This window comes from Ailuropoda melanoleuca, chromosome 16, assembly GCF_002007445.2.
Source record: "Ailuropoda melanoleuca isolate Jingjing chromosome 16, ASM200744v2, whole genome shotgun sequence".
Lineage (NCBI taxonomy): Eukaryota > Metazoa > Chordata > Mammalia > Carnivora > Ursidae > Ailuropoda > Ailuropoda melanoleuca.
The window spans coordinates 36,413,042-36,438,882 of record NC_048233.1 but is presented as its reverse complement, the minus strand read 5'-3'; the positions used below and the strand labels follow the sequence as shown (position 1 = coordinate 36,438,882).

The 25,841-nt window shown below is 34.8% G+C and overlaps 1 protein-coding gene across 1 annotated transcript in view; it reads right to left on the bottom strand.

Annotated features, from left to right (window-relative positions):
* The window catches only part of ARID2 (AT-rich interaction domain 2), a 155,907-nt gene that overhangs the window by 128,965 nt on the left and 1,101 nt on the right, over nt 1–25,841 (bottom strand). The window contains exon 3 of the mRNA XM_002927168.4: nt 24,934–25,031. Within this exon, the coding sequence (XP_002927214.1) occupies nt 24,934–25,031 (98 nt within the window). The remainder of the gene's footprint in view (nt 1–24,933; nt 25,032–25,841) is intronic.

Here is a 25,841-nt window from a genome sequence, read left to right as displayed (position 1 = left end):
AGGTCAAGATCTCAGGGTTGTGAGATCAAGCCCCACATTGGCCTCCACGCTCAGTGTGGAGTCTGCTTGAGATTCTCCCCCCTCCCTCTATGTGCACGCATACTCTCAAGTAAAACAAATAAAATCTTTTTAAAAAGTGTATTTCATAAAAATAAGTAATTAAAATAACCACATCCCCCTGTTCCAAAATAGGGGTGACAAGGGGAGAATATGCTAAGGTTCTTGGTATTTATTGGAGAGGACATAGAGATTAAACCAGATACTGAAAGGATACAATATAAAATGGCAGAGATAAACTTTAATATAACAATAATCACATTAAATATAAATGGGTTAAACTCAAAAGACACATTCTTAGATTAAGTGTAAGACCAAGATTCAACAAAAATAAAAAATAAAGGGACAAAGAAAATTTTCTGAAAAATACGGACCAAAAGAAAGCAACAATTAATATCAAAAGAATTAAACTTCAAGTGGGGGGGGGCCATAAGAGACAAGTAGATATATAGTGGTAAAAAGCAAAAATGAATATGAATATAAAGCCTCAATGTGCATGAAGCAACAACTGAAAATTTTGGTGCATAAGTAGTAGACCAACAATTCTAACTGGAGGTTTTTACATGCTTTTGAAAAAGTATGAAGCAATGAAAAAAGATAAAAGATTTGAAAGATTTGAAAAATACCACCTTGAAAGCCTAATGACATGACATAAATGACATTACAACACAGAATATATTCTTTTTGAGCTTACATAGAATATTTATAAAAATCAATCACAGAATAAGCCATAAAAGATAACTTGATGCATACTTCCCCATCAAAATACAGACTACAAAGTTTATATGGCAATAAAATTGTCTGCAAAGTTTAAGGCAATAAAAAATAAGGCAAAATATGTCTGCAAAGTTTAAGGCAATAAAATTAAAACCAAAATAAAGAAGATAACCAAAAGAGAACTTTAAGCACCTTTTACCTGGCAATTAATCTGTGGATTAATTAAAGAGGAAATCTAAATATAATACTTAGTAGAGGATGACAAAGAAAACACATGTCAAAGGATGTAAAATTTGGCTAAGATTTAAACAGAAATGTAAAGATTTGAAAACATTTATCAGAAAATAAGAATTATTAAAAACAAGCTCCAGAATACTATCAAATAATATACACATGAAAAAATGCTTGTTTGGCCATAAAACTTCCTAAAAATAAAGTATTATTTTAAAATTGCACTACTGAGCATTTACCCCAAAGATACAGATGTAGTGAAAAGAATGGGCACATGCACCCCAATGTTCATAGCAGCAATGTCCACAACAGCCAAACTATGGAAGGAGCTGAGATGCCCTTCAACAGACGAATGGATAAAGAAGATGTGGTTCATATATACAATGGAATATTACTCAGCCATCAGAAAGGATGAACACCCACCATTTGCATCGACATGGATGGAACTGGAGGGGATTATGCTAAGTGAAATAAGTAAAGCAGAGAAAGACAATTATCATATGGTTTCACTTACATGTGGACCATAAGGAATAGCCTGGAGGACACTAGGAAAAGAAAGGGAAAAATGAAGGAAGGGGAATCAGAGGGGGAGATAAACCATGAAAGACTATGGACTCCAGGAAACAAACTGAGGGTTTCAGAGGAGAGAGAGTGGGGGGGTGGGTTAGCCCAGTGATGGGTATTAAGGAGGGCACATATTGCAATGAGCACTGGGAGTTATACACAAACAATGAAACATGGAACACTACATCAAAAATTAATGAAGTGCTGTTTGGTGATTAACATACCATAATAAATACAATAATAAATAAATTGCTCATTGACACCAATTAAAAAAAAATAAAATTGCAGTTAAAATTGTTTCCTAATTTAATTGCTTTACTTGGAACTCAAAATAAAATTACACTAAAAGAACTGTCATTCATGTTCATGTTTCTAAAAGGAACTGTCATCCATGATCATGTTTTTATATATAAAATATTACGAGGTCTATAAAAATGTATGTACCTGAATAGATACATTTTCCTTCATTTAAAAAAGATGTATCTTCACAACTTTAAAAACTATAGTAATTTAATTTTGAAACAAGACCTAAAATCTCCTAGATCATATTGCAACTGAAGTGAATTAGCATACCAAGCCATCATTTTTTCCTTTCATAGAAAAATAACTAGAAGCAAAAGTATTCATTTTAATAAACCACTACTTTACTTTTTTGATAAAGTCTATAAATCAAGTATCTGCATATCAAATCATATTATATTCCCATACATGAATATATAAATCACAAATTAAGAAATTCAATACACACTCAGACATCTTTGGGAACTGAATGTCTTCATTAAAATTAATACACCATAAATTCTTTTTTTTTTTTTAAGATTTTATTTATTTGACAGACAGAGAGAGAGAGAGCACAAGCATGGGGAGTGGCAGGCAGGAGGAGAGGGAGAAGCAGGCTCCCTGCTGAGCAGGGAGCCTGATGTGGGGCTCGATCCCAGGACCCTGAGATCATGACCTGAGCTGAAGGCAACTGCTTAACCGGCTGAGCCACCCAGGCGCCCAAAATACCATAAATTCTTAAACCCAAAGGTTACTTATTTACAGAGAATTAGAATACAATATACTTAACTTGAAGTTCTATGAAGTACAATCTATTCTTTTGGTGATAATTCAGAAGGCACTGGAGCATCTGGAAAACGACCTCAAAGTAATGAATAACAGAGGCTGCTGTCTACACATACACTCACACATTCTATGTATACCACATACATGTGGTGTATACCACATATGTACATATAATCTGTGTGTGTGTGTGTATGTGTGTGTGTCTGTGTGTATTCTCTCTTCTTTATGCAATAGAAATTCCAGGAAGACATTATCTATCCGTGACTTTCGGGCGAATGTATGAAAGTGTCCCCAGTGGCTTGTTTTATAATCAATTTTATGAATGTTCTGTGAAAGCTCAAAGACTACATACATATTCCAGCCTTCCTTGTGTGACATGGTTCAGACCAATGGGATGTAAATGGAAAAGGCATGTGCTCTTAAGAAGAAGAGTTCCTCTTCTCTCTTTTTACTCTGGCCTGATGGCTAGAATGAGGAGGATCTATCCATCTATATATGGTATCATCTATATATGGAGCAGCCATCTGTATATGGTACCATGGGATGGAAGCCATATATACAGGATAGGAAAGAATGGGCTGACGGCTTCGTTTAGAGCTACCTTATTCATCCTGGAATATTTATGTTTGCACTGTTTGAGAGAAATTTATGCCATGTGTAAGCCACTGTTATTTTAATGTGCATAAAGGCAATGAAATCAGTATCTAATACCATTTGGAACATCAATTTTCTATCTTGTAGAGTATTAGAAAGTCTAAAAAATTGGGTGAATCTACCCTGACTTAATGAAATGTCCTCAAAGTTTGTTTTCCCTACTAATAATTCCTAATATAGGCCCAATTATTGATCTTTTACATTTTTCTCAAGAAAGGAATACGTGCTATGTCAAGAGACAATGTAAACTGTCTGCTTATACAGATTCCAGACCAAAAAGTTGTGTTGTCTTGAAGGATCAGACTTTGTCAATGAAAATACAGTTCTTCATAAGGAACTGATAAATGGAAATTCTTTATTGTGATCCTTGCATATTCACTTAAAGGACTATATAAGAAAAATATTGCACAGCAAATATATTTTTCATTGGATGTCCTTGCTAATAATTAACTGAAAGAACCACTATGGCTCTTTAAATTCAAGAATATAAGACAACTTAGAGGTCTAACTGAAACACTTTCTCACGTTGTGTTTCAGAGGACAATAGGAAGAATCCGCAATGAAGTGTTAAAGCCTAATCCTAAACAACTCTCCATACTAAATATTTGCTAATTCACTTATCAAGGTTCATAACCTTAAGATTTTAAAAGACTCCTCTCTCAAGACACCTTATTCTGCCTTAGTATAGTAACTGTACCTTAAATCAAGCCATTAAAATTTAGCTTCTCTCTTTTTTTTCAACCAAGCTATGTATGATTAATCATGTTTCCCATGCACCCTAGAACTGGAAAGGTACTGGGCTTTCACATCTATCTTAGTAGTAAGTTAAGCATTTTTCAAGACTATCCCAGCTGGGTCTATTTTATCTAGCAAGTTTTTTGCTGACGGCAGCAGTTTTCTAAACTTCACAGTAACCCTGTAAGTAGATATGCATGCTGGGGGCTGGTGAGGCCAGGAGTAGAAGGGATGGGACAATATGTGCTCAATGTGTTTGGAAAATTCCATAGACTGTCATAAGACACATTATAAGCACATTAGTTTTGAGAAGTGTTGCAGAAAAGAACCATGTTTAACTCTTCTAACAAAGTTTCCAAACTGTATTTAAATAAAGTCAGAACACTTTTCCCACAGTCCACCTAATTAACAGTTTGAGAATACTGGTCTAAAGACCTTTGTGAAGACAACCAGTCCTCAGCCAATCATCGCACATTGTGCACTGAACGAGGACTTATTATTGATTTCTTCAAGAGGGTAAACTCCTTCTCATAATAATGATGCACAGAAAAGACCAGACTGAGCTATTCTCTTCAACTGAGGCTGCAGTCTGGAAGGTTGACTCCTCCCTGCTGGGCAGCAGGGGAATATTCCTGAATTTTCTCTGAATATTACAGAGAAAGCGCCATATTTTGTCCATGTTATGACTTTTTTTGCTCTTACAGGCAAAAGTAAACCCATTCCTGGAGTGCGTGGGTGGCTCAGCCATTAAGCGTCTGCCTTCGACTCAGGTCATGATCCCAGAGTCCTGGGATCAAGCCCTGCATCGGGCTCCCTGCTTGGTGGGAAGCCTGCTTCTCCCTCTCCCACTCCCCTTGCTTGTGTTCCCTCTCTCGCTGTCTCTCTCTGTCAAATAAATAAAATCTTAAATAAAAAAAAAAAAAAAAGGTAAACCCATTCCTTGGGCGTTACAGGTAAAGAAGCACGGAAAAAAAATCACCCTCATTCTAAATGCTGGATTATCATCATCATTTGGGAATACCAGTCCTCTCTTTATTTATAGTCAGAATGTTGCTCAGTTACATATTTCTTCACATAGTAAGATGAATTAGAGTGCAGGCAATTTTTACTAGTCCTAACCTTTTAATCACTACTTAAAAATCACTTACAAATGAATATAGAAATGGCCAAACCAAACCAAATCAAATCAAATCAGTTTATTGTCAAAATAAGACTCCAAATAATGACAAAGCACTTTCAGGAGATTTTTGATAAAGATATGATCCTATGTACATCCCACCACCATTCTCCTCACTCCTAAGCACCATTTCCAAAATAATCCCTTTTTCTTATGTCTGTGTCCAAGAACACCCTAAATTAGAAAACACATTCTAAAGAACTCTAATTCTACCAAATATGTTCATCTATCCTCAGTTCAGCCTGTTTCTGTCATGAGTATATCTATTTATCCCCACTGGACCCTATCTCACATGGTTTTAGAAAAATAGAAAGGAAAATGCTGCTAAATTATTTGAGCAAATAAACAGAAGTGCTAAGTTCCAGAGCTTAGGAAAAAAAGTGAACTCACAGAGGAAGTTGTAAAAAGTTCCTTCCAACATAGAGATAGAACATAAACTGAATTTACATATAAAGTGAATCTACATAAATCTAAAATCTTACATGACTGTGAACTAATGATGGACCTACACTCAAATAAATAAAATGAAGTGCAGCAACAGTAGGCTATCAAATTTTCCAGGAACTGTAATTCTCTATTAACCTGCTCTTCAGTAAGTTGACAGTTCAATGACAAGTGGTATTTATAACAACAACCCTAAAGATACAACAAGATTCTGAAGTACTTTCTGAATATGACTTCCGTGTCTTATATTTTAAGAAGTAAAAAGTTTCCCAAAGAAAACAAAAACACTAGTTCGAAAAGATAAATGAACCCCATGCTCACTGCAGCATATTTACAATAGCCAACACATGCAAACCACTTAAATGTCCATCGACAGATGAATGGATAAAGCAAATGTGGTATATATACACAACAGAGTATTATCCAGCCATAAAAAAAAAATATGAAATCTTGCCATTTGTGACAGCATGGATGGACCTTGAGGGCATTATGCTAAATGAAATGTCAGACAGAAAAGATGAATACCATATGATCTCACTTACATGTGTAATCTAAAAAAATCAAAAAACATCCTAAGCTCATGGATATACAGGACAGACTGGTGCTTGCCTGAGGCAGCAGGATGGGGGGTAGACAAAATGAGCGAAGGAAGTCAAAAGGTACAAATTTCCAGTTACGAAATGAATAAGTCAAGGGGATGTAATGTACAGCATAGTGACTATAGTTAATTCTGTACTGTATATGTGAGAGTAGCTAGGAGAGTAGATCTTGAAAGTTCTAATCAGAAGAAAAAAATAGCAATGTATGGTAGCAGATGACAATTAGATTTATTGCGGTGATCATTTTACAATACAAACAAATACTGAATCATTACATTGTACACCTCAAGCTAGTATAATGTCAGTTATATCTCAATTTTTAAAAAGGTGAAAAAAAGAATAATTCACATTTATCTGAAAACACAATAAAAATAATATCCCATTTTCTGATCAAACCAGACAAGTGTGTTTGCCATTTGTCATTATTTGCCCCTATCTCAAATCTACCCCCCACACCAGTGTAAGATTAATGTCTCCCAAATTCTATTTTCATCAAGAAACTGTTCTGTTAAAAAACAACTAAACAATACAAATCGCACATCCTCACTCTATACAGAATGATAAAGGTCAAACACCTTGATCTGATTTTCAAAATCCTCCATGATATACTACCAAACGTTGGTCTCCATCTTACCTTACCCCAAACACATGCACAAACCCTCTGAGGGAGCAGGGTTCATGAATATAATTAAAATACATTACATATACCCTCATTTCCTCTTTTCCTCATACCTAAAAAGTCCTCCACCTTCCATTTTTTCCCATCTGAATCCAACTGGCCTTTCAGTGCCAAGCTCAAGACCTCTTCCATAAACTCCTCCTTACCCTCAAACCAAAGTGATTTCCTTCTTTCCTTATTTCCAATGACCCCTTTTCCAGTGTTCATTTTTTAATTCCAGTAGCCACACATTAACTCCTATGCACTAATAATCACTGTGTTATGATGATGTGGCTACAAAGCTACATAAAACTAAGTCCCTATTTCCTTGGGCTCAAAGTGCAATATGAGAGACCTGAAAGAAATATGTTACAGTGGTGTCTATAATAGAGGTATAAATGGGAGGAAAAGTGGGATCAAAAGGATCACTTCAAGCTGTTTGGGAAGATAAAAAGCTTTTCAGAGAAGGTGACATTTATGTTAAGTTTCAAAGATGGGTAGGAGTATGTCAGGCAGAAAAGAAGGGAAAGGAATTCCAGGCAGAGAAAACAGCACATGCAAAGGCAGAGAGGCGAGAAAAACTTGGCATGTTTAGACCACTATAAATAGATGAGCATGGCTGGAGTTCAGAGCACATTAACTAAGTCTACCAACACTTACTGGCTTCCCATTCACCAAGCCTTAAAACAAATGAAATAGTGTGGTATCTCTTAAAAGAAAGTGCAAGAATATGGCACCCAACTGGTTGGCACAATTAATTCAAACAAAACAAGCAGTACTGAACACTTATTATGAACCTAAGACAAAGAAATAAAGAGCATAGCTCTTGCTCTGAACGAGCCAACGTTTTAGCAGGAGACAGTCAGTTTTTGGTAGATAGATTTTAAGGTTTAATCCTTATGACAAAAGACTAAGAGAAAACACACTACAATATTAATTGTGCTCAATATTTTCCCCTTCTTTGTATTTCCTAGATTGTTACAATGAGCAAGTGTTACTCTAATTTGATAATTATGGAGAATAGTTTATAGCTGAAATAGTACAAAAGTTGACACCCAATGGGTTCTCAGTAAGTTTCTGAGTAGGTATCTCCTAATTAAAGTCTCAAAAATTTTAGATGCACAACTTTAGATATCCAAAATATGGCTACTTATCACCACCTTAAGAGCTATGATCCTTGCTGGTACAAACCACCATCATTTCTCACCTGGATTATTTAATTAGCTCCCCAACATGTCCCCTTGTTCCTGCCCCTGACCACCCCCTTCCATCTATATATAACAAAGCACCCAGAGAGATCCAGACAATGGCACATCATCCACAAAATCCTCCAATGGCTTCAGTATAAGGCAAAGTCCTTACCTTACAAAGGCCCTACAAGATCAGCTACCAGCTCTCTATCTCTGACTTAATCATCTCCAGCTTCTCTTCTCTTCACTCACTAACTTTAGCCACATGTTTGCAGGCATGCTCCATTGCTGTCTGTTCACTCTTATCCCAGATATACACCTGGTCTTCTCCATCTCCTTTGAGTCTTAATTCAAATGTCACCCTCTATTATAAAGACTTTTCCTGCCCGCTCTATCTAAAGATGTTACACTCTCTCCATCCAAAACTACCTCCTTTATTTTTCTCCTTGCACTTTTCTAGTATACTGTTTTACTTATTTGTGCACTATCAGTCTCCTTTCCTAAGCTCCAAAGGGGAAAGATTTTCCTCATCACTGATTTATGTCCAGTGCATAGAACACTATCTGGCAATTGAAAGATGATCAACTGTTACTCACTGAATTGAATAAAGGGCAGTACTCTGCCTAGTGGTTACAAGTTTGGTCTCTAGGGGCAGAAGATTGCGATCAAATTCCAGCTCCACAACTCTGCAGTTGTGTAACCTTATGAAAGTTACTTTACCTCTCTAAATCTTAGTCTCCTCATCTATAAAATGATGATGATGGTATCAATCTTATAGGAAAGTTTTGAGATTGAGAATAACGCAGGATGAGCACAGTGCTTTGCAAATAGTAAATGTTCAATAAATGTTAGCTGTTACTATGATGATAATGAACATTCCTGAGTCTCAAAATGTTGCCACTGAATTACGACATCATTTCCAATATGTGTTTTTTCAGAAATAGTAGTTACTTTGCAAAATCCTTGGATCTTCACCTGCTAGTTTGAAACAAAATCAATATTACTCTGGGTCAACTCTTACCTTACACAATATTCTATTCTGTTGTAGTTCATAAAGAGAGATGGGTAAACATTAGAGTCTATTTTACCTAAAAATAAAAAAAAGTGCTATATAAAACAGCACAAAATGTCACATTTATCACAATGTTAATTCATACTCTACAACTAGAACTGACTCTTGGTACCTGTTTCATAAAACCACACAAGAAAAGGTTAAGCTTAGGGCCAGATCAATGGAATGCTATACTTCCAATTCTGTATTTTAGAATTGTTCAATTCTTTCAGAATTTCCAAATTAGATTTTCCATTTGCTGAGAGGCCCACCATAACCACCTGGGTTCATAAGGATCTCCCCAAGAGCAGAGGATCTGATTCGGTTCAACTATAATGTATCAAATATTGAATTAGGGGCTTTAAGTGGTATATAAAAGTAAAAAAAGTCCTTGACCCCAAGACTTTGGCAGTAAAATAAGAGCACGAATTATAATTCGTAAATCTAAACTCTAATCCTGATACAACTACTTATTAGCAATGATAAAGGCGATTTTCCTCATCTAAAAGATAGGATAATACCTAACTTGTAGAGTAAAAATCCAGTAAGATGAATATTTGTAGACATAAACTATATTATAAATTGTACGGCAGCACACAAATTCTGTTGAAAAAAGATACATTAAAGGATCTTTTAAAAATAACAGCCACAATCCCACACCTACCTCAACCATTTTCATACTTTGCTTATTCCCTTCAAGTCCTTGTCTTCATATACTTTTTTATAAAGTTGTAATCATTTGCACTTGGGTTAAGACAATATAGCACACCCTTTCTAGAGCCAAATGGCCCAGGTTCAAAGACTAGCTCCTGAACTTACTGTGTGACCTTGGGCAAGATTCTTAAACCTCTTTGTCCTATATTCTTTTCTATAACATTGGTATAATAACAGTGCCTACAACATAAGGAAGTGTGAAGAAAAAATGAGTTACAGTAAACCATTTAGCGCAGCACCTGGCACGTGACAAATTCAATAAACAGCTAAATAGCAAAAATCAAATATAAACTTAGTATTCTGCTTTATGAAAAACTTAAGATGATGTCATAAAACCAAAAGTACACTATTATCTAAAATACCATAAGAAAGATTCTTTTAAAAGGACTCTAGAATACTTTACATTGACTCTGTCTCAAGTAAATCTCCTTGACATCCCTTTTTCTAGATATTTAATAATGTATAATAGAATCCATCTATTCCTTCATACTTCCAGTAGAGGTCTCCATCTAAAAAATAATGTACCAGACTGAAAACTTTAAATTAGTATTCTTGGTTATTAAATAAATATATATATCTATATATATATATCTATATATCAAATATGTAAGTTTAACTTTTTCCAAGCAAAACATTTAAAAATAAGGAATATCACTCAAGTAAAAAGTGATTTTTCCCAGTGATTGTTATATGTTTTGCTATGGGCTTTCCAATAATACTCACCTGTCTTATAAACATAATCCTTTGAACGGGAAGGGGAAAGAGATAAGACTGTTGATACAAATGACAAATCAAGTACATAATTATCACCTCTACAGGCCAACAATTTAAAACCTATGCCTCATAGAAGGTTTAAGTCAGTAGAATCATCTTAATGAAAAAATAAAAGTCACATTTTTAGTAGCAAAGAAATCTCTGACAATCTACATTTATTCCTTTTAAGTCAGAACAGAGTAGCTAGAGTAATAAAGGCAGGCCTAGCTTCTACTTTCCCCTTCCATCATTCAGTAATAGTGATCTTAGGCAAGTTAATTATCCTTATGCAGGCCTAACAGAAAAAAAATATCCTTATTTCTAGCTTACCAAAAAGCATGGGGTTAGACCACTTTCTTAAAATCCCTTCTAGTCCTAAGAATAGTGATGCTATGAATTGATAGATTAGGTAGCCATCTCCAATTCTAACTACATACTTCTTGTACCTATCTTTAGGAATCTAAAGCTATACTACTAGGCCTCTAAATGTTACATTTGCATATAGTATCTAATGTCTATTTCAGCTTAGCCCCTTAAATGTGCAAGACTGGGTAATATCTATAAGATCTGGTATGTTCAAGAACTGACCAAGAAATTATCAAGCCATTTGCTTAAAGCTAACAAACAGTATTGCATGTAATGTGTGTGTGTGCATACTTGTGCATACTTGTGCACACGCACACACACATCCATTTAAGTTAACACCCATAGTTTATAAAGAAGGAGATAAAGAAGGATGTTCTAAGCAACCCTCAAAACTAACAAGGCTTTAATATCCAAATTACATCTAAATCTGAGGATCAGATATGCAATGTAAAAACATAACATTTAATTTAGTGGTAATGGATCTGAATGGATTCAGTGAAAAAAGCATATAGGATTTCTGATTATAACTAAAACATGAATTTGCTTTTCATCTCCACAGGGTGGATAACCTATAAAGAAGACTTTCAGACAAAAACAATTACTTCTCATCTTGAGAATACAAAACTCAAGCAATGATCAAATCATGATTTATACTAGTTTTAATAATATAAAATCAAGCAATCAATTAAACTATTGTCCTGTTTTTATATAGCAGGTGATGCAAGAGCCAGCAAAGAATGAAATAGTAAAGACTTTTTAATGGATAGATAAATCAGAAAAGGTAACCTTCCTCTGAAGTTATGATTTAGCACTGTAGCTGATTTTTATTTACATATTAGATTCCTAGAACATGAGAAATATTCACATTCAAATATAAGCTGCGAAATGGGACTTAAAAATTGTAGTATTCAGTATTAGCTCCCTCTCGAATACAGATAATAAAGAAATAATTACAGATTTAAAAAAATAAAACCAAATTCTAGTAGATAAAACACATGAAGGATACCTCTAAATCTGACTTCTAAGTCTGACAGTATCGTTCATTCAATAAACAGAGAAATACTATCTTAGTAGAACATATAGAGTTAAGGCTACATCAAGAACACATGGCAGGGGGCACCTGGGTGACACAGTCAACTGAGCAACTGACTCTTGGTTGTAGCTCAGGTCATGATCTCAGGGTCATGAGATCAAGCCCAAAGGTAGGCTCTGTGCACTCGGCATAGAGCCTGCTTGACATTTTCTCCCTTTCTCTCTCCCTCCTCCTCTGCCCCTCTCCCTGCTGAAGTGTGCTCTCTCTCTAAAACAAAAAAAGTGAAATCTTAAAAAAAAAAAAAAAGAACACATAGCAGACAGTATCTTAGTCAATGAGCAATGAGGAAATGCAAGAGACATCAAATTAGGGTAATCATTAAGGCAAAGACACCTTCATCTTTCCAACTATTTAATAGTGGCCAATACAATTAGGCAAAAGAAAATAATTAAAGTTATAAAATAACTAAAGGCATAAAATTTAGGAAAGAAGTAAAACCATCTCTATTTGCAGATGACATGCTGGTATATCTAAAATTTTTAAAAATCAATGATAAAATTAATACAAACAGTAAAACAACTGCGACACCTAGGTGGCTCAGTCGCTTCAGCAGCAGACTCTTGATTTCAGCTCAGGTCATGATCTCAGGGTTGTGAGATCAAGTCCTGAGTGGGCATGGAGCCTGCTTAGAACTCTCTCTCTCCCCCTCCTTCTGCCCCTTCCCAATACCCCCAAAACAAAACCCCCAAAAAACAGTAAAACAATTGAGTAAGGCAGACTATAATATAAAAAATAACTTTCATATAAATAAATAACCAATTAAAAGGTTAAAATGGATGAAAAACCACATTTGTAGTAGGAGCAGAAATGAAAATATATCTAAGAATAAATTTAGGATTAAACTTTGGATTAAACTTTGGAATAAAAATGTCCAGGACCTATAAAAGGAAAATTTTAGACTCTTGCATAACACAAAAAGATTTGAATAGGAAGACTTCCGTTGTTCTTGAATAGTTCAACTCAATACCATCATCTCAGTTCTTCTGCAATAGTTTATAAACTTAATGCAATCTCCATTCAAAAAACAAAACAAACAAAAAACCAGAAAGGTTTTTTCTGGAACTTAGAACAAATTGACACTAAAATTCATATGGAAAAACAGACATAAAATAGCCAAGAAAACTTCCCCCAACCCCCCCCCCTCAACAAAGCTCTGAGATGGGAATGGCACTATCAAACATTAAAACATGGTATCTGTGGGACACCTGGGTGGCTCACTAGGTTAAGTGACTGACTCTTGGCTTCAGCTCAGGTCATAATCTCATGATCATGAGACTGAGCCCCCAGACAGGCTAGTGTGGAGTCTGTTTGTCCCTCTCCCCCCATCCTCATCCCCCCTCCTGCTCACACACGCAGGCACATCTGTGCTCGCTCTCTTTCTCAAACAAATAGATAAAATCTTAAAACATGCTATGTATGCCACAATAATTAAAATATAGTGAGATACCATTTTTTAACCCCTCACATTGGTAAAATTTAAAAAGCTTGACAGCACATGGCAAGGCTGTGGGAAATAAGCACTTTCATATACTGTGGTGGGAATGCTAAATAGTTCCTTCCCACAAAGGGAATTTGGCAATATTTAACAAAACTACATATGCATTTATTCTTTGATTACTATATCAACACCCACTTTAGTAATTTACTCTGAAGATACATCTCCAAAAATTTAAAAATAGGTTTGCATAAGGTTACTAGATTTACAGAAGATTACTCATATGGCATTATTTGCTATTCTAAATATTGGAACCAACCTAAGTGCCATTATGTGGGGAATAAATTAGGATATAGCCACACAATGGAATACTATGCAGCTGCAAAAAAAAAAAAAGAATGGGACTTCATGAGTTTATTAGAGTGACAGTCAAGATACAGTTAGTGAAAAAAAGGCAAAATGCATTCTTCATTTCAACAGAAACTAAGAATGCATATATATATATATGAAAGCATACATATATACAGAATGCATATACATATACACACACACACACACACATATAATTTTTGCAAAAAGAAACACAGGAAGGATAACCAGACACTAAGGAAATCAGTTACTAACAAAGCATGGGTGGGAAGGGGGTAGAAGAGGAAGGGAAGAGGATAACCTCCAAGTATCTTAAATTTTGATTTTAGAATTTTATTAAGTGTTTTAAATATTCACAAATAAAATTGAAGAAACAAAAGTGGGGAAAATCACAAAATTAAATACAAATGGAAAAAAATATGAATTCTACTGAATTTTAACAGTAAAAGGAGAAAAAAGAATCCAACCACTGCAAATTTTTTAAAATACCAATACAGCTTCAGTCTGAACACAAAAAGAACTGAAAAGAATTTGTAACTCTACTTGGCAGCTGTTGTTTGTAGTGGTACAGGTATAACAATTCTGAAACTATACTCTATGTATTATAGACCTGACAAGATGAGTAAACATACTGGCATTGGGAACTAGGGTTCTCAGTGCAGGAGAAGGAAGATACATGCATGGTATGGAAGAAGGCAAGAAGAAACCTGTGTGGATTTGTAGCCAGACATATCAGTATATACAGCACTGTGATTTTTAACATATGTACATTTATATTTAAAATAAATAAACCTCCTAGCTCTTACTCTGAAAGAGCCTGGAAGAAAGACAACCCAACAACAATTAGTATACCTACCAACCAGATTTTGGTTTCTGTATACTATTTCATGCTAAAAAACAAAACAAAACAAAAAAACAAAACAAAAAACCAAACCCAGGACACTCCTTGGAGAAATAGCTGATGCTGAGATAGGCAAGCAAAACACAAGTTGACCCTGGAAAATCTTATTTTTTCAGAAAACACAGAAGAGCTTAAAAATGGGAACATGTTAAAGACAACTACTGGCCAAAGTTAAGCAGCAAAACGCATAATAATAGATATTAATCCACTGTATAACATAAAAATATAATAAATAATAAGAATGAAAATATTTTCCTTATAGATTGCTAACTAAGATATTCAGAAGGAATGATAAAGTTAGAAAATAAGCACTGTACATCCATTTTAATTAACTGATTCAGGCAAGAATCATCAATGGATGTTAAAATTATTGGGTAAAAGTTTAATGGTGAGCAAGGTATTTACATGCTCTCAAAATATCCGCACAGGTTAATTATTAATTACAAAAGAGAAAATGGAAACTTTAAAGAAACCAGGAGGATATCACCTTAAACCAAAGTTAACATCAACAATAGGACAAAGTGACATCTGGCCTCCTGCCAAAAATGTCTAACCTAAATCTAATCCTGGAAAACCATCAGACAAATCCAAATTTTATAACACGGTTGGCCTGTACTGCTCAAAAATGGTAATGTCATGAAAGGCTGAAGAACCAGAGATATAAGTAAATGTAATACAAGATCATGGACTTGTGGTGTGGGTATGATATGCTATAAAAGACAAGTGCCAAAATTTGAATAAAGTCTATATATAATACAGATAATATGATTGTATCCATGTTAAGTTTTTTGAATTTAATAACTGTACTGTTGCTACATTAAGAGAATGTTTTATTCTTAATATACACTCATATTTAGAACATTCTATAATAATATCAAATGATTACATAAGAGTAATAATGTGTGTATATATACACACCCTCACATATAGAGAGAAAAACATAAAGCAAATGTGGCAGAATAATAACAATTTGTCAATAGGCAATGAAGTGTAAATAAGATCACATTATAGTCAAAAAAACTGAAGAATTTTTTGAAAAGAAAACATAGCAAGGAAGGAAAATGATTAGGTTTACCATTTCTCTCTCAAGCAGATTTTTTACTACTAGATTGAATTAATGAATTGCAATGTGGGGCTACCTGGAAAAACTCACAAATTCAAAGGTTTGACTTTTTAATGGTGTAAACCTAAAAAAATCACACCAAACCACTTAAGAACACATCACCTATTACTTGGGAGTGCACTTAGAGGTACAGCCTGCTAAGGTAGGAACTTCTGTTTATGAAGTACAAAGAGGTCTTACCTGAGTTCAGGTATAGTGAAAATTCACTTAATCTATAAACAATTATGAAAAGTATAATCAACCTGGGCATTATTACCAATGATTTTAAATTTAGCCCCATCTCTAAAGTATTACAAGTTAGGTATTTTCTACATAGAGACCTAACTATGGTCTCTTCTTTGTCCTATTTTAACAGATGAATGTTCCTACTTACCTCATGTATGTTTCTACTAACATTTTACTTACTTAAAATTAATCAATGAGCTAGGAGAGGAACAAAAAAAAAGTTTCATCTGAAAACACTTCACCATGAATGTTATAATTACATAATATAAATCATCTTTGTGCACAGAGCAACTGACCACTGAATACTTAACCAAGGACAAAGTTAAGAACTCAGAAAAGGCTAGAATCAGATACTTGCTATATTTCACAATAAGATGTACATGCAAACAATAAATTCTTACACAACTTATTTAAATCCTGCTTCATAAAAAGCATTTTATTTTGGCCCCACTAAATGGTAATGAAAAAAATCATTTACTGATAGAAACAAAAGGTAAACATACCAAGAACATAGAATATACCTGAAGATATTTTACAACTGTGGATAATGACAGGTGATAAATAAGACAATGCTTTGTTAAAGCAAGTCTATCACTAGGGACAGAAACAGGCCAAGGGGGGAAATTTGGTCTGAAAATATATTAAAAAAAACACTTTTCTAACTGGCCATTACGGCTGACACTTAGAGATTGAGAGTTGGATATAACCTACAGCTTTTTTCTTTTTCTTTTTTTTTTTTTTTTTAAGAAGTAGCCTATATGTGGGGCGCCTGGGTGGCACAGCGGTTAAGCATCTGCCTTCGGCTCAGGGCGTGATCCTGGCGTTATGGGATCGAGCCCCATCAGGCTCTTCCGCTATGAGCCTGCTTCTTCCTCTCCCACTCCCCATGCTTGTGTTCCCTCTCTCGCTGGCTGTCTCTATCTCTGTCGAACAAATAAATTAAAAAAAAAAAAAAAAAAAAAAAAAAGAAGTAGCCCATATGCTCCAAAAGAAAAGACTTTGAGTGGTGTAAAGAAATTTTTTCTAAGTGTTATTTTTTCTAAGATTAAATAACAGCAATTACTTCTGAAATTTGAAATGATAAAAATAAAATCTCACATATAAAAATGGTTTGAAAAATGAAGAAGTGCACTAAAAAACAAGTTATTATTAATGTTGTTATTTGTATAGGAATTTATAAAATATAAGTTAACTCTCCTCAGCAATACTGGGGCAGACCAATAAAATCCTCACAAAGTGGAAAAGCATACAATAAATTCAATTAAACAAATGGAATCTTATTTGGGATGAATATCATAAAGTCCTATATAGAAAAAAACCCCCACATAGATATTAAGGGAAACTTATTTTTAATTACTTTTTAAAATCCAAATTACTCAAATACAGTTGGGGTAAGTTTGAATTGGTAATTCATGTACCCTTTGATTCCCCTCAGCTGAACTGGAGCCCTTGTTAGCTTCTCTGGAGCCCAGAGACAAAGTGTAGGGTGTGTCCAGGCTCTACTTAGAGATGACAGGTGCAGCTTGAGCAGGTGCCCCAGACCAGATGTCACCTAGAGGTTTTGTTCTGGATGTAGCCCTGGCCAATATGTTGATGCCAAGGTAAACCTGTTATCTCAGCAACTAAATTAGCTTCATTACAATACTTAGATCAGCTGTTCTCAAACTTCAGCACACTTTAAGAATCACCTATGGCACACTTTTTAAAAATACAGACTATAATTATTTAAAATCAGTCATCATTCTTAACACCACTAAAATGGGACAACATAAACACGATTATGTTTCATGATTGAATCAAAAGCACAGCACTACATACTAAGTATGCCTAAAATACTGAACTTGAATGTTATCTAGCTTTAAATCTAACTATCAGTTTTCAGGGAATAAATACAGGGGATAGAGGAACAAGTTAACTGACACTAGAAAGAAGCAATCAACCAAATCCAGAATTTGGTACAGTCTGAAGAACAAATGACCCCACTACTTCAACAAATCAATGGCATGATAGGAAAAGAAAAAGGGAACTAATGAGATAAAAGAGCCAAAACAGAAGATTCAGCCCAACCACAAAATCTCCCACAGTAAGATGGGGTGGACCCTGCAAACACTGACTTAGATACTAATGGAATTATGGATCTATCATTCTGGGACAACAATTCAGAATGTTGATAGCTACTCCTAGGTATCACAAAGAGACTGCAGTTCCAGCAACAGGTTATTGCAATGTACTTAGTCAATGCGGTACATATCTTGTAGAAATGAATTAACTTCCACTCACAACATAATGAATATGCAAAAAGCTTCCAAGCACAAATGACACTTCTTTATATTTTGAAACAGAAAAATATATGCTAGACTCTGATGTTAGTAACACAATTCTTGGAAAGCTTAATGAAATTCATAGATAATCTGAACATTACTGAGAGTGACATTTGCTCTAAACCCTCTCTTTATTCTAGGTCCCCCAGAAGTTTTATTTCCAAGTGAAAGCATCAATAAATTTTATGATAGGTAACCAATACCAATATCAATCAGCATATATGCATTTTTGTGCACTTCTGAATAAACAGAATCAATCTGCCTATTTTCCTTGGTTCTTCTATGAATAAACTGTACTAACCATGTTATTTAAACTTATTTCAAATTCACAAGCCAATACTTTTCCTTTTCATAAAAATTATGCTTTTAACTTCAAGCCATAAAATATTTGAAGATAATCTTTAATGCTAATGTCCCCATTTTTAATTCCAGTAGGTTTGGTCCTTAAACCAATATTTACTTTTTTTTTTTTTAAAGAATTTATTTACTCGACAGAGATAGAGACAGCCACAGAGAGAGGGAACACAAGCAGGGGGAGTGGGAGAGGAAGAAGCAGGCTCATAGCGGAAGAGCCCGAAGTGGGGGCTCGATCCCATAATGCCAGGATCACGCCCTGAGCCGAAGGCAGACGCTTAACCACTGTGCCACCCAGGCGCCCCTAAACCAATATTTCCTTCTAAACAGCTTTACTTAATGTCAAAATTCATGATATGACTTCTCAGTTTTTCAAGTTATAGAATTCTCAGTTTTTCAGTTTTTTAAAGTTACAGAACTGAAATACAAATTTTTAACAGGACTATCACCATATTTCAACAAAAGTATTACTATTCCATAAGACAATGTGATCAATAATTCTGCTACAATTCTTTAGAGAGCCTTATATAAACAAATTTAAACAATTTAAATATAAATATCCTGTTTAAAAAAAAAAGCCTCTAGTTAGAATGATGGACAACAGGGGAAATAAAGAGCAGTTACTTGGTTTTGGGGGTGGGAGGGACTGCTGATTCAAACAAGATTTTTAAGTGAAAAGAAGACTAAGTGGTCAAATAAAATCATAAATTCCTTTGTCATAAAGAATACCAAGTTAATTTACGAACAATTGCCTAAGACTTAAAAATCTTTAACATGGTCTTTTTTTTTTTTTTTTTTGGTCTTTTGTCCTTGATCACATTATAGTTTAAACAGTAGAAAAAATACTGTTATGTATTTACAAGGACAGCTTTCTCCATTCCAGACCAACTAAGGCCACTGCTTATCTTACAGGTTCAACTTTTCTTCTTCTGTTTGGACTGCAATATTTCTTTACCTTTCTTTTATTGGCAATGAACATGAGATAATTTTAAATCCCCCTATTTCAAACAAATATTTAACAAGTATTACCAATGTAATTTTGCACAGTCATTGATAAAGACATGCCAACAACAGCTCCTAATAATTCACATTCATATTTATATATCTCTATATAAATACACATAATTACCTCTCATTTCTCATTTCCTCATTATTTTCCGTATTAAAATTTCTCTTCCTTATACCCCATTTCTTCTAGAGCATAGTTTCCCAAACTGTGGTCTATAGAACTTAACAAGTGTTCCTCAAACATGGGGTTTTGCACCACACTCCTGCGATGTGTGGTAGTGTTTGGGAAACACCATTTACTATGGGTAGGGGGAAGGAGGTAATAAATCGTGTTTCTCCAAGCTGTCTCGAGATCCAAAGGCCCATTAACAAAATAAAGTCTCTGAGAAGTACTGCAATAAAGTAACCCAAGTTTAGCTTTACTGCTCAAATTCATTTGGCCTATTTTGAAGGAAACATATTGACATTTCAAGAGAACAAGTATTTCATAAAGCACATTGGGAATTTCTACTTTAACTGATCCTAAATACCAAAAAATATGGTGATGATGGTGGCGGCAGATCAAAGAAGCAGAGACAGAGAATCCCCCTCACTCCACCCCATATGTCCTCTAATTCCCAATTTGGACAAACCCCATTTTTGCCAGTAAACTTTAGTAAGGTCTATACCACTCTGGAAAATGCCAAGTAGACTTCTTCACCAAATATTAATAAAAGCTCTAAACACTTCACCTAAAAATATGTATTGAATACTTGCTTGCAGACTAAGGCAACTAAACTGCAATGAATTAAAATGTTCCTCATTCCTTTTCCAACTTTCAATATCATTCAGTTTGGCAATAAAAAAGATTCACAGCAGTGATACGCTTTTCTATCAAAGTTACAGTGGATTTCACACACAACCAAGTATGAAAATATTGAATCCACAACAGAGTACAGGTAGGATTATAAAAGAGTGTTCCTATTTAGAAATAGACATTTTTAGTTAACTGGTAAGGCAAAAGAAAATGTAAATGTAAAAAAGCACATTTTTGGGAGTTATGGTTAAGTTCCTAGTTGGTATCCTCAGTAAAATACGTATCTTCAGTGAATGAACTACCTTGGAGTGAGTTAAATTTATTTCTAATTTGGGGCAAATTTAAGCTGTTTAAACATGATTTCTAAGACACAACATTAACCTAGCTGAGCCCTGATCAATCTTTCAACCTTCTCTACTTTCTTTTCAACATGTCTGCATGCCCTTTAAAATGTAACAGAATACCAGAAGATATCAAAATCAGGTATGTTCAAAATGAAAGGATACAGTTTATAATATTAAATTTAAGATGCATATATGAATAATTTATTTAAATACAGTTGTCCTCCCAATCTTCATATTACTTTTATTTTTCTTCCTTGAATAAAGTGAGCAATGTCTGCTTAACAATTCTGTTACGCAAGTCAAAAAGTCAGTATATTACTTTTTTATTACAATTGTGAAGCATTCATTCACTGAGCATCAAGTGATTCATAAAATGCTTTCTCTTAAAAGAAGTAATCTACATGGTGTACACTAACTACAGAACATGAGTGTATTCATTCTATTTAAGTGAGAAACTCTTTAGATTGGTATAATTTAAGGGATGACTTTATTCATCAAGGGGGGGGAACAAATTTACGATGCAACTGAAAATTCACTCTGATGGATACAATGCTACAATAAAGTTGCTGACTATTCTAAAGGTACGTACATGTAAAAAAAAATTTTAATATTATAAGAAAATCAGTAATACATAGTCTTGTACAATAAATTTTTTAATGTCCAAGATATTTCACCTCCTTTCCAAAAAATCAAGTTTTATAACAGAAACATCAAGTTAAGCTTGACTACTGTTGGCGTAAGCTACAAGAAAATTCTTCAACTAAGTATTTGAAATATTTACCTAAATCTTCATACCAAGTCTTCAAATTTTTAATGGAAATAAGAATAGTAAATTGTGCTCCAATCTTCGCACGAAAACAGAACAAAAATAAAATAAAATTGAGTAAATATAGAACACACTGTGTATAGCTATACATTCATATCGGGCATATATTTAACCATACGTAACTTCCAACCACATTTTAATTTCTTACAATCATTTGTGACTAACTGAATTCATAATAGACTGATTAAATATTACAGAACATGTGTCAGGAATACAACTTTTTTGTCCAATTAACAAATGCCCCTAAAACCATTTGGATATTTTTTGCACTTTAATTTCTACAACTACAAAAATGTAGAAAATATTACCTTATCTTTTTATACTGATAGGGATATTCTAGTAATAACCATTTGTTGAAGAAATGATGTACAGGCCAAGAAAGGAACTAAGTGAAACCAAATTATACGGACATGATAGAGGATTAATACCCAATTTTTAAATAGAGTATTTTTACACATTACTAGTAGGCACTAACATTTAAAACATTAAATGCCAGTGTTTAAACAAATCATCGATCACATTTTTAATTTCAGACTTTTAGAAATTTTTATACGCAATCTACAACTGAATAAATGTATGTTTCATACAATCAAGCAAACTTTTGGCAGACCACTAAACTCAAGTCTCTACATTCAATGACTGTCTGTTTGCATCAAAACGAACACAGAAATGTTAGAATATATACATGGCCAGCATACCAGTATGCTCCTCTTTATTTAAATGTCTGTAATATCATGAAGATGTATCTATATCTTCATCCTGGCTGTACTAGGCTAACAGCCATCCATCCAATTAATAATGAAATTACAGAGGAATGTCAGCAAATATTAAACTTATAGAGTAAATGAGAACTGATATGTGTATTAGCAGTCTTATAATAGGTCCAATGAAAAAGCAGTTCTTATTTTTAAAAAAATCATTCTACCTGTGATTTATAAAACACACTGCATTATCTGCTCATCAGAAACCATGATATTCAATTTGATATCTCAAAGAGGGAACTCACAAAGTCACTCGATTACTATTTCTTACTATAAAGAGGCACTCTTATGGTTAAGTAACAGAATTAAGTGTGAAAGCTTGGCATCCTGTCTGCCAGTTAAGATTTTTCAGAGGAAGGTGTAAAACCCAGCATAATACATGTCCTCTAATTGTGCAGTATTACACCACTATGGAAAAAAAAATCTTTCAAGGTTGGTAGTATCCAATTTTTGACCAGCATATTTCTCCTGTATTTCTTTACAAGCCATGCAAATCTTCACATGGCTTTATTTTCCAAAACAAATGCTTCAACTTTTTTCCTAGTAGCCTAGCTACAACCCTACAAAAACAAACCTGGAGAGTGACATATGGAGGAAAAACAAGTTTAGCTAAGGACATAGTTCAAAAAGCAGCTTCTAATAGGAGCATAAAGCTCAAATTGATCTGAGAACAATGTAAAGAGTTGCAAACAACCCTGAAGCTATATACTTAAAAATAGTACGTAACAGTACAATCAGTGAATGATATGATCTCAGGATAGAAATTACAACTGTTAAAACAGTATTTATATAACTTGCAAAAAAACCCGGAATTCTAGACATTTGATTATGCTAAAATCCTGTCTGTATGTGTGTAAATTCTTCAGAATAACACACATCTCATGAACCTTATATATCATTTAGTACCTTTTGGATATTAAATTTCAATCCATCAGCCCAATAAATACTAGGCATAACTTTAAAATGTGTTTTAAACAGTTTAAAATCCAAATTGTTCAAACTGATTACCAGAAAACCAAGACCTATAATAATAATATTCTTCTCAATGTTATAAATGGAAATGAGCAAATGAATATCACCATAAATATAAAATTCTCTACTTCTCACCACAATACTAAATCAACAGTTCGGGGGGTTAACTTCACTTTGTTTCTTGTTTTAGACCTTTATTTAAAAATGTACTCTGACACACATTGCCATCACACACACACACACTAGAATAGATAACAACTAGCCATATTTAATATTTTCTAGACTTCTGTGTAACTCAGTACTACCCACAAAGTTCTGTGAACTCTTCAGCTTCAAGCCTGAAGTCAATCTAAGATAGCCAATAGAAAGTACACCTGGGCAATTACTGCATTTCCTACTTCAGAAAGCTGAACTTAACACAGATTATCTACATTTGGATATTGCATGTGCAGCAATGGTAAGTGCCAAACTCAAACTATGCAGAAGCTACGTTAACTAAAAAAAAACTATCCCTTTTTTCTATCCCTTTAATTATATTATTAAAAAGCAATAAATATGAAGAGCATTATTTTAGTTCTAAGTAACCACCACCAACTAAAGACCCTCTATGAGACATTAAGCATTAAAAATAAAAGATGACCTCATAATACATTACAATATAAAAATGTAACCAGAAAAAGACAGAGCTGAATCAGGAAATATATTATCTAAACACCATCACATATCAACTGAATAAGAAAGGTACTCTGTCATATACAGTCAAAAAAGGAGGGAGAGAATGAAAGAAAATCCAAATCATAATATTCCATTTCATAGTATCCTTAATCTTCCTACATATATAATAATCCTTTTGAACGTCTTCAAGTCACTCAAAAATTCGAAAGAACTTACTCTAAAAACAATCCTGGTCACCTAAGGCACCAACATGCCATGCTGTGTGGAAGTATTCTACTGAAAAACCACTCTGTTACACGGTTCCACACAAGAGGTTTCATTTTTTAAAAATCTTAAAGAATTTAAAAAGGCAAAGGAGTTTCCAAAGCAAAGTAAAAATTTCCCCAAGGGATACAAAGTTTCATTAACTATCTTAACTCCTTTACTAAGCATCACCTCTCTGCCCCTCCGTGGATATCAAGCAATCAATAACAATGTCACAGAAGAATGTTTACCAAGATGAGGGGTGGGGTGTCACCTGTAATGATCCTGTATGAAAAATGTAAACAATCCTAAAATAGGTGAGGAAAACTTTCACCTTCCTACAACCTCACTTTATGGATATTTGATGTTTCGCAGGCTGAAAAAAATGAACAGAAGTTTAGAAACTTTGGTGTGCAGGATTTGTTTGGGGGTTCTTTTTTTCCTCCCCCAAAAACAAATCTCCCCTTAAGTCCCTCAATTCCAAATACTGTGGAAGAGTCACTACTACTCACCGCAAGTAATACTGTTTTAAAGCAAAGGCAGCGTTAGAACAACTTCTGGGAAAGTTGAACTCTTCAACAATTTCTCCCCACTGATTCTTCTCAGAAACCTGTTAAAAACACAGCCACACTTGTCTGAGAGTGCACCATCCAAGAAAACTCTAACCTAACTATGAAATAAATACCCATTCTACAGAGATCTTTAGATACCTCAGGCATCAGTGGGTGTTTCAGATCGATCCGTAAGAGTAACTAAGCAAGGGCTGCTTGAATCACTGTGTTTTCACCCGAGAGCCCAGTATTTAATATCACTTGTTTTGTTTGGGGGGCGGGAGGGGGGGTGGTGGGTTTGTTTTGTTTTTGAAGCCCGGACAATAACCAATCGCAAGTCCCTCTGTCGCCCCCTTTTAAATCTCAACGCGGTCCGTTTACACTAAAAAAAAAAAAAAAAAGTTCAAAAGGATCAATACTGTTCCGGACAGCGACGTCCGCAGGTTCTGGGGGGGCCGGGGCCGGGGCCGATTCCGATCCCTCTCCCAGATCTATCCATCTCCATAGGCCCTTCTTTGAGGCCTACAGCTTCTGCCTAGCCTTGAAGCCTAAGATGGCTATTTGGAGACAGGTCCTGGTTTCTTTTGTTAGCTGTATAAACCGAGGGCGACGGGGCCGAGGCTGTGCCCCCGGCTGCCGGGATCATTTCGCAGCCGATTATCGATGTTAAACCTGCCCGCGCTAATTTTGAGTTGCACGAAAACTGCTCTCAGAGTCTGTGTGTCTCTGTGTCTCCGCCTGTGCTAGAGCGGCAGCGGCGGCAGAGCTGACTCGCGAGCGAGCAGGCGGGCGGGCGCGGGCGCGGGGCTCGGGCGGACGCCCCGCACGCCCGCACTCCCCGCCGCGGCGCTCAGACCCCGACGGGCGCC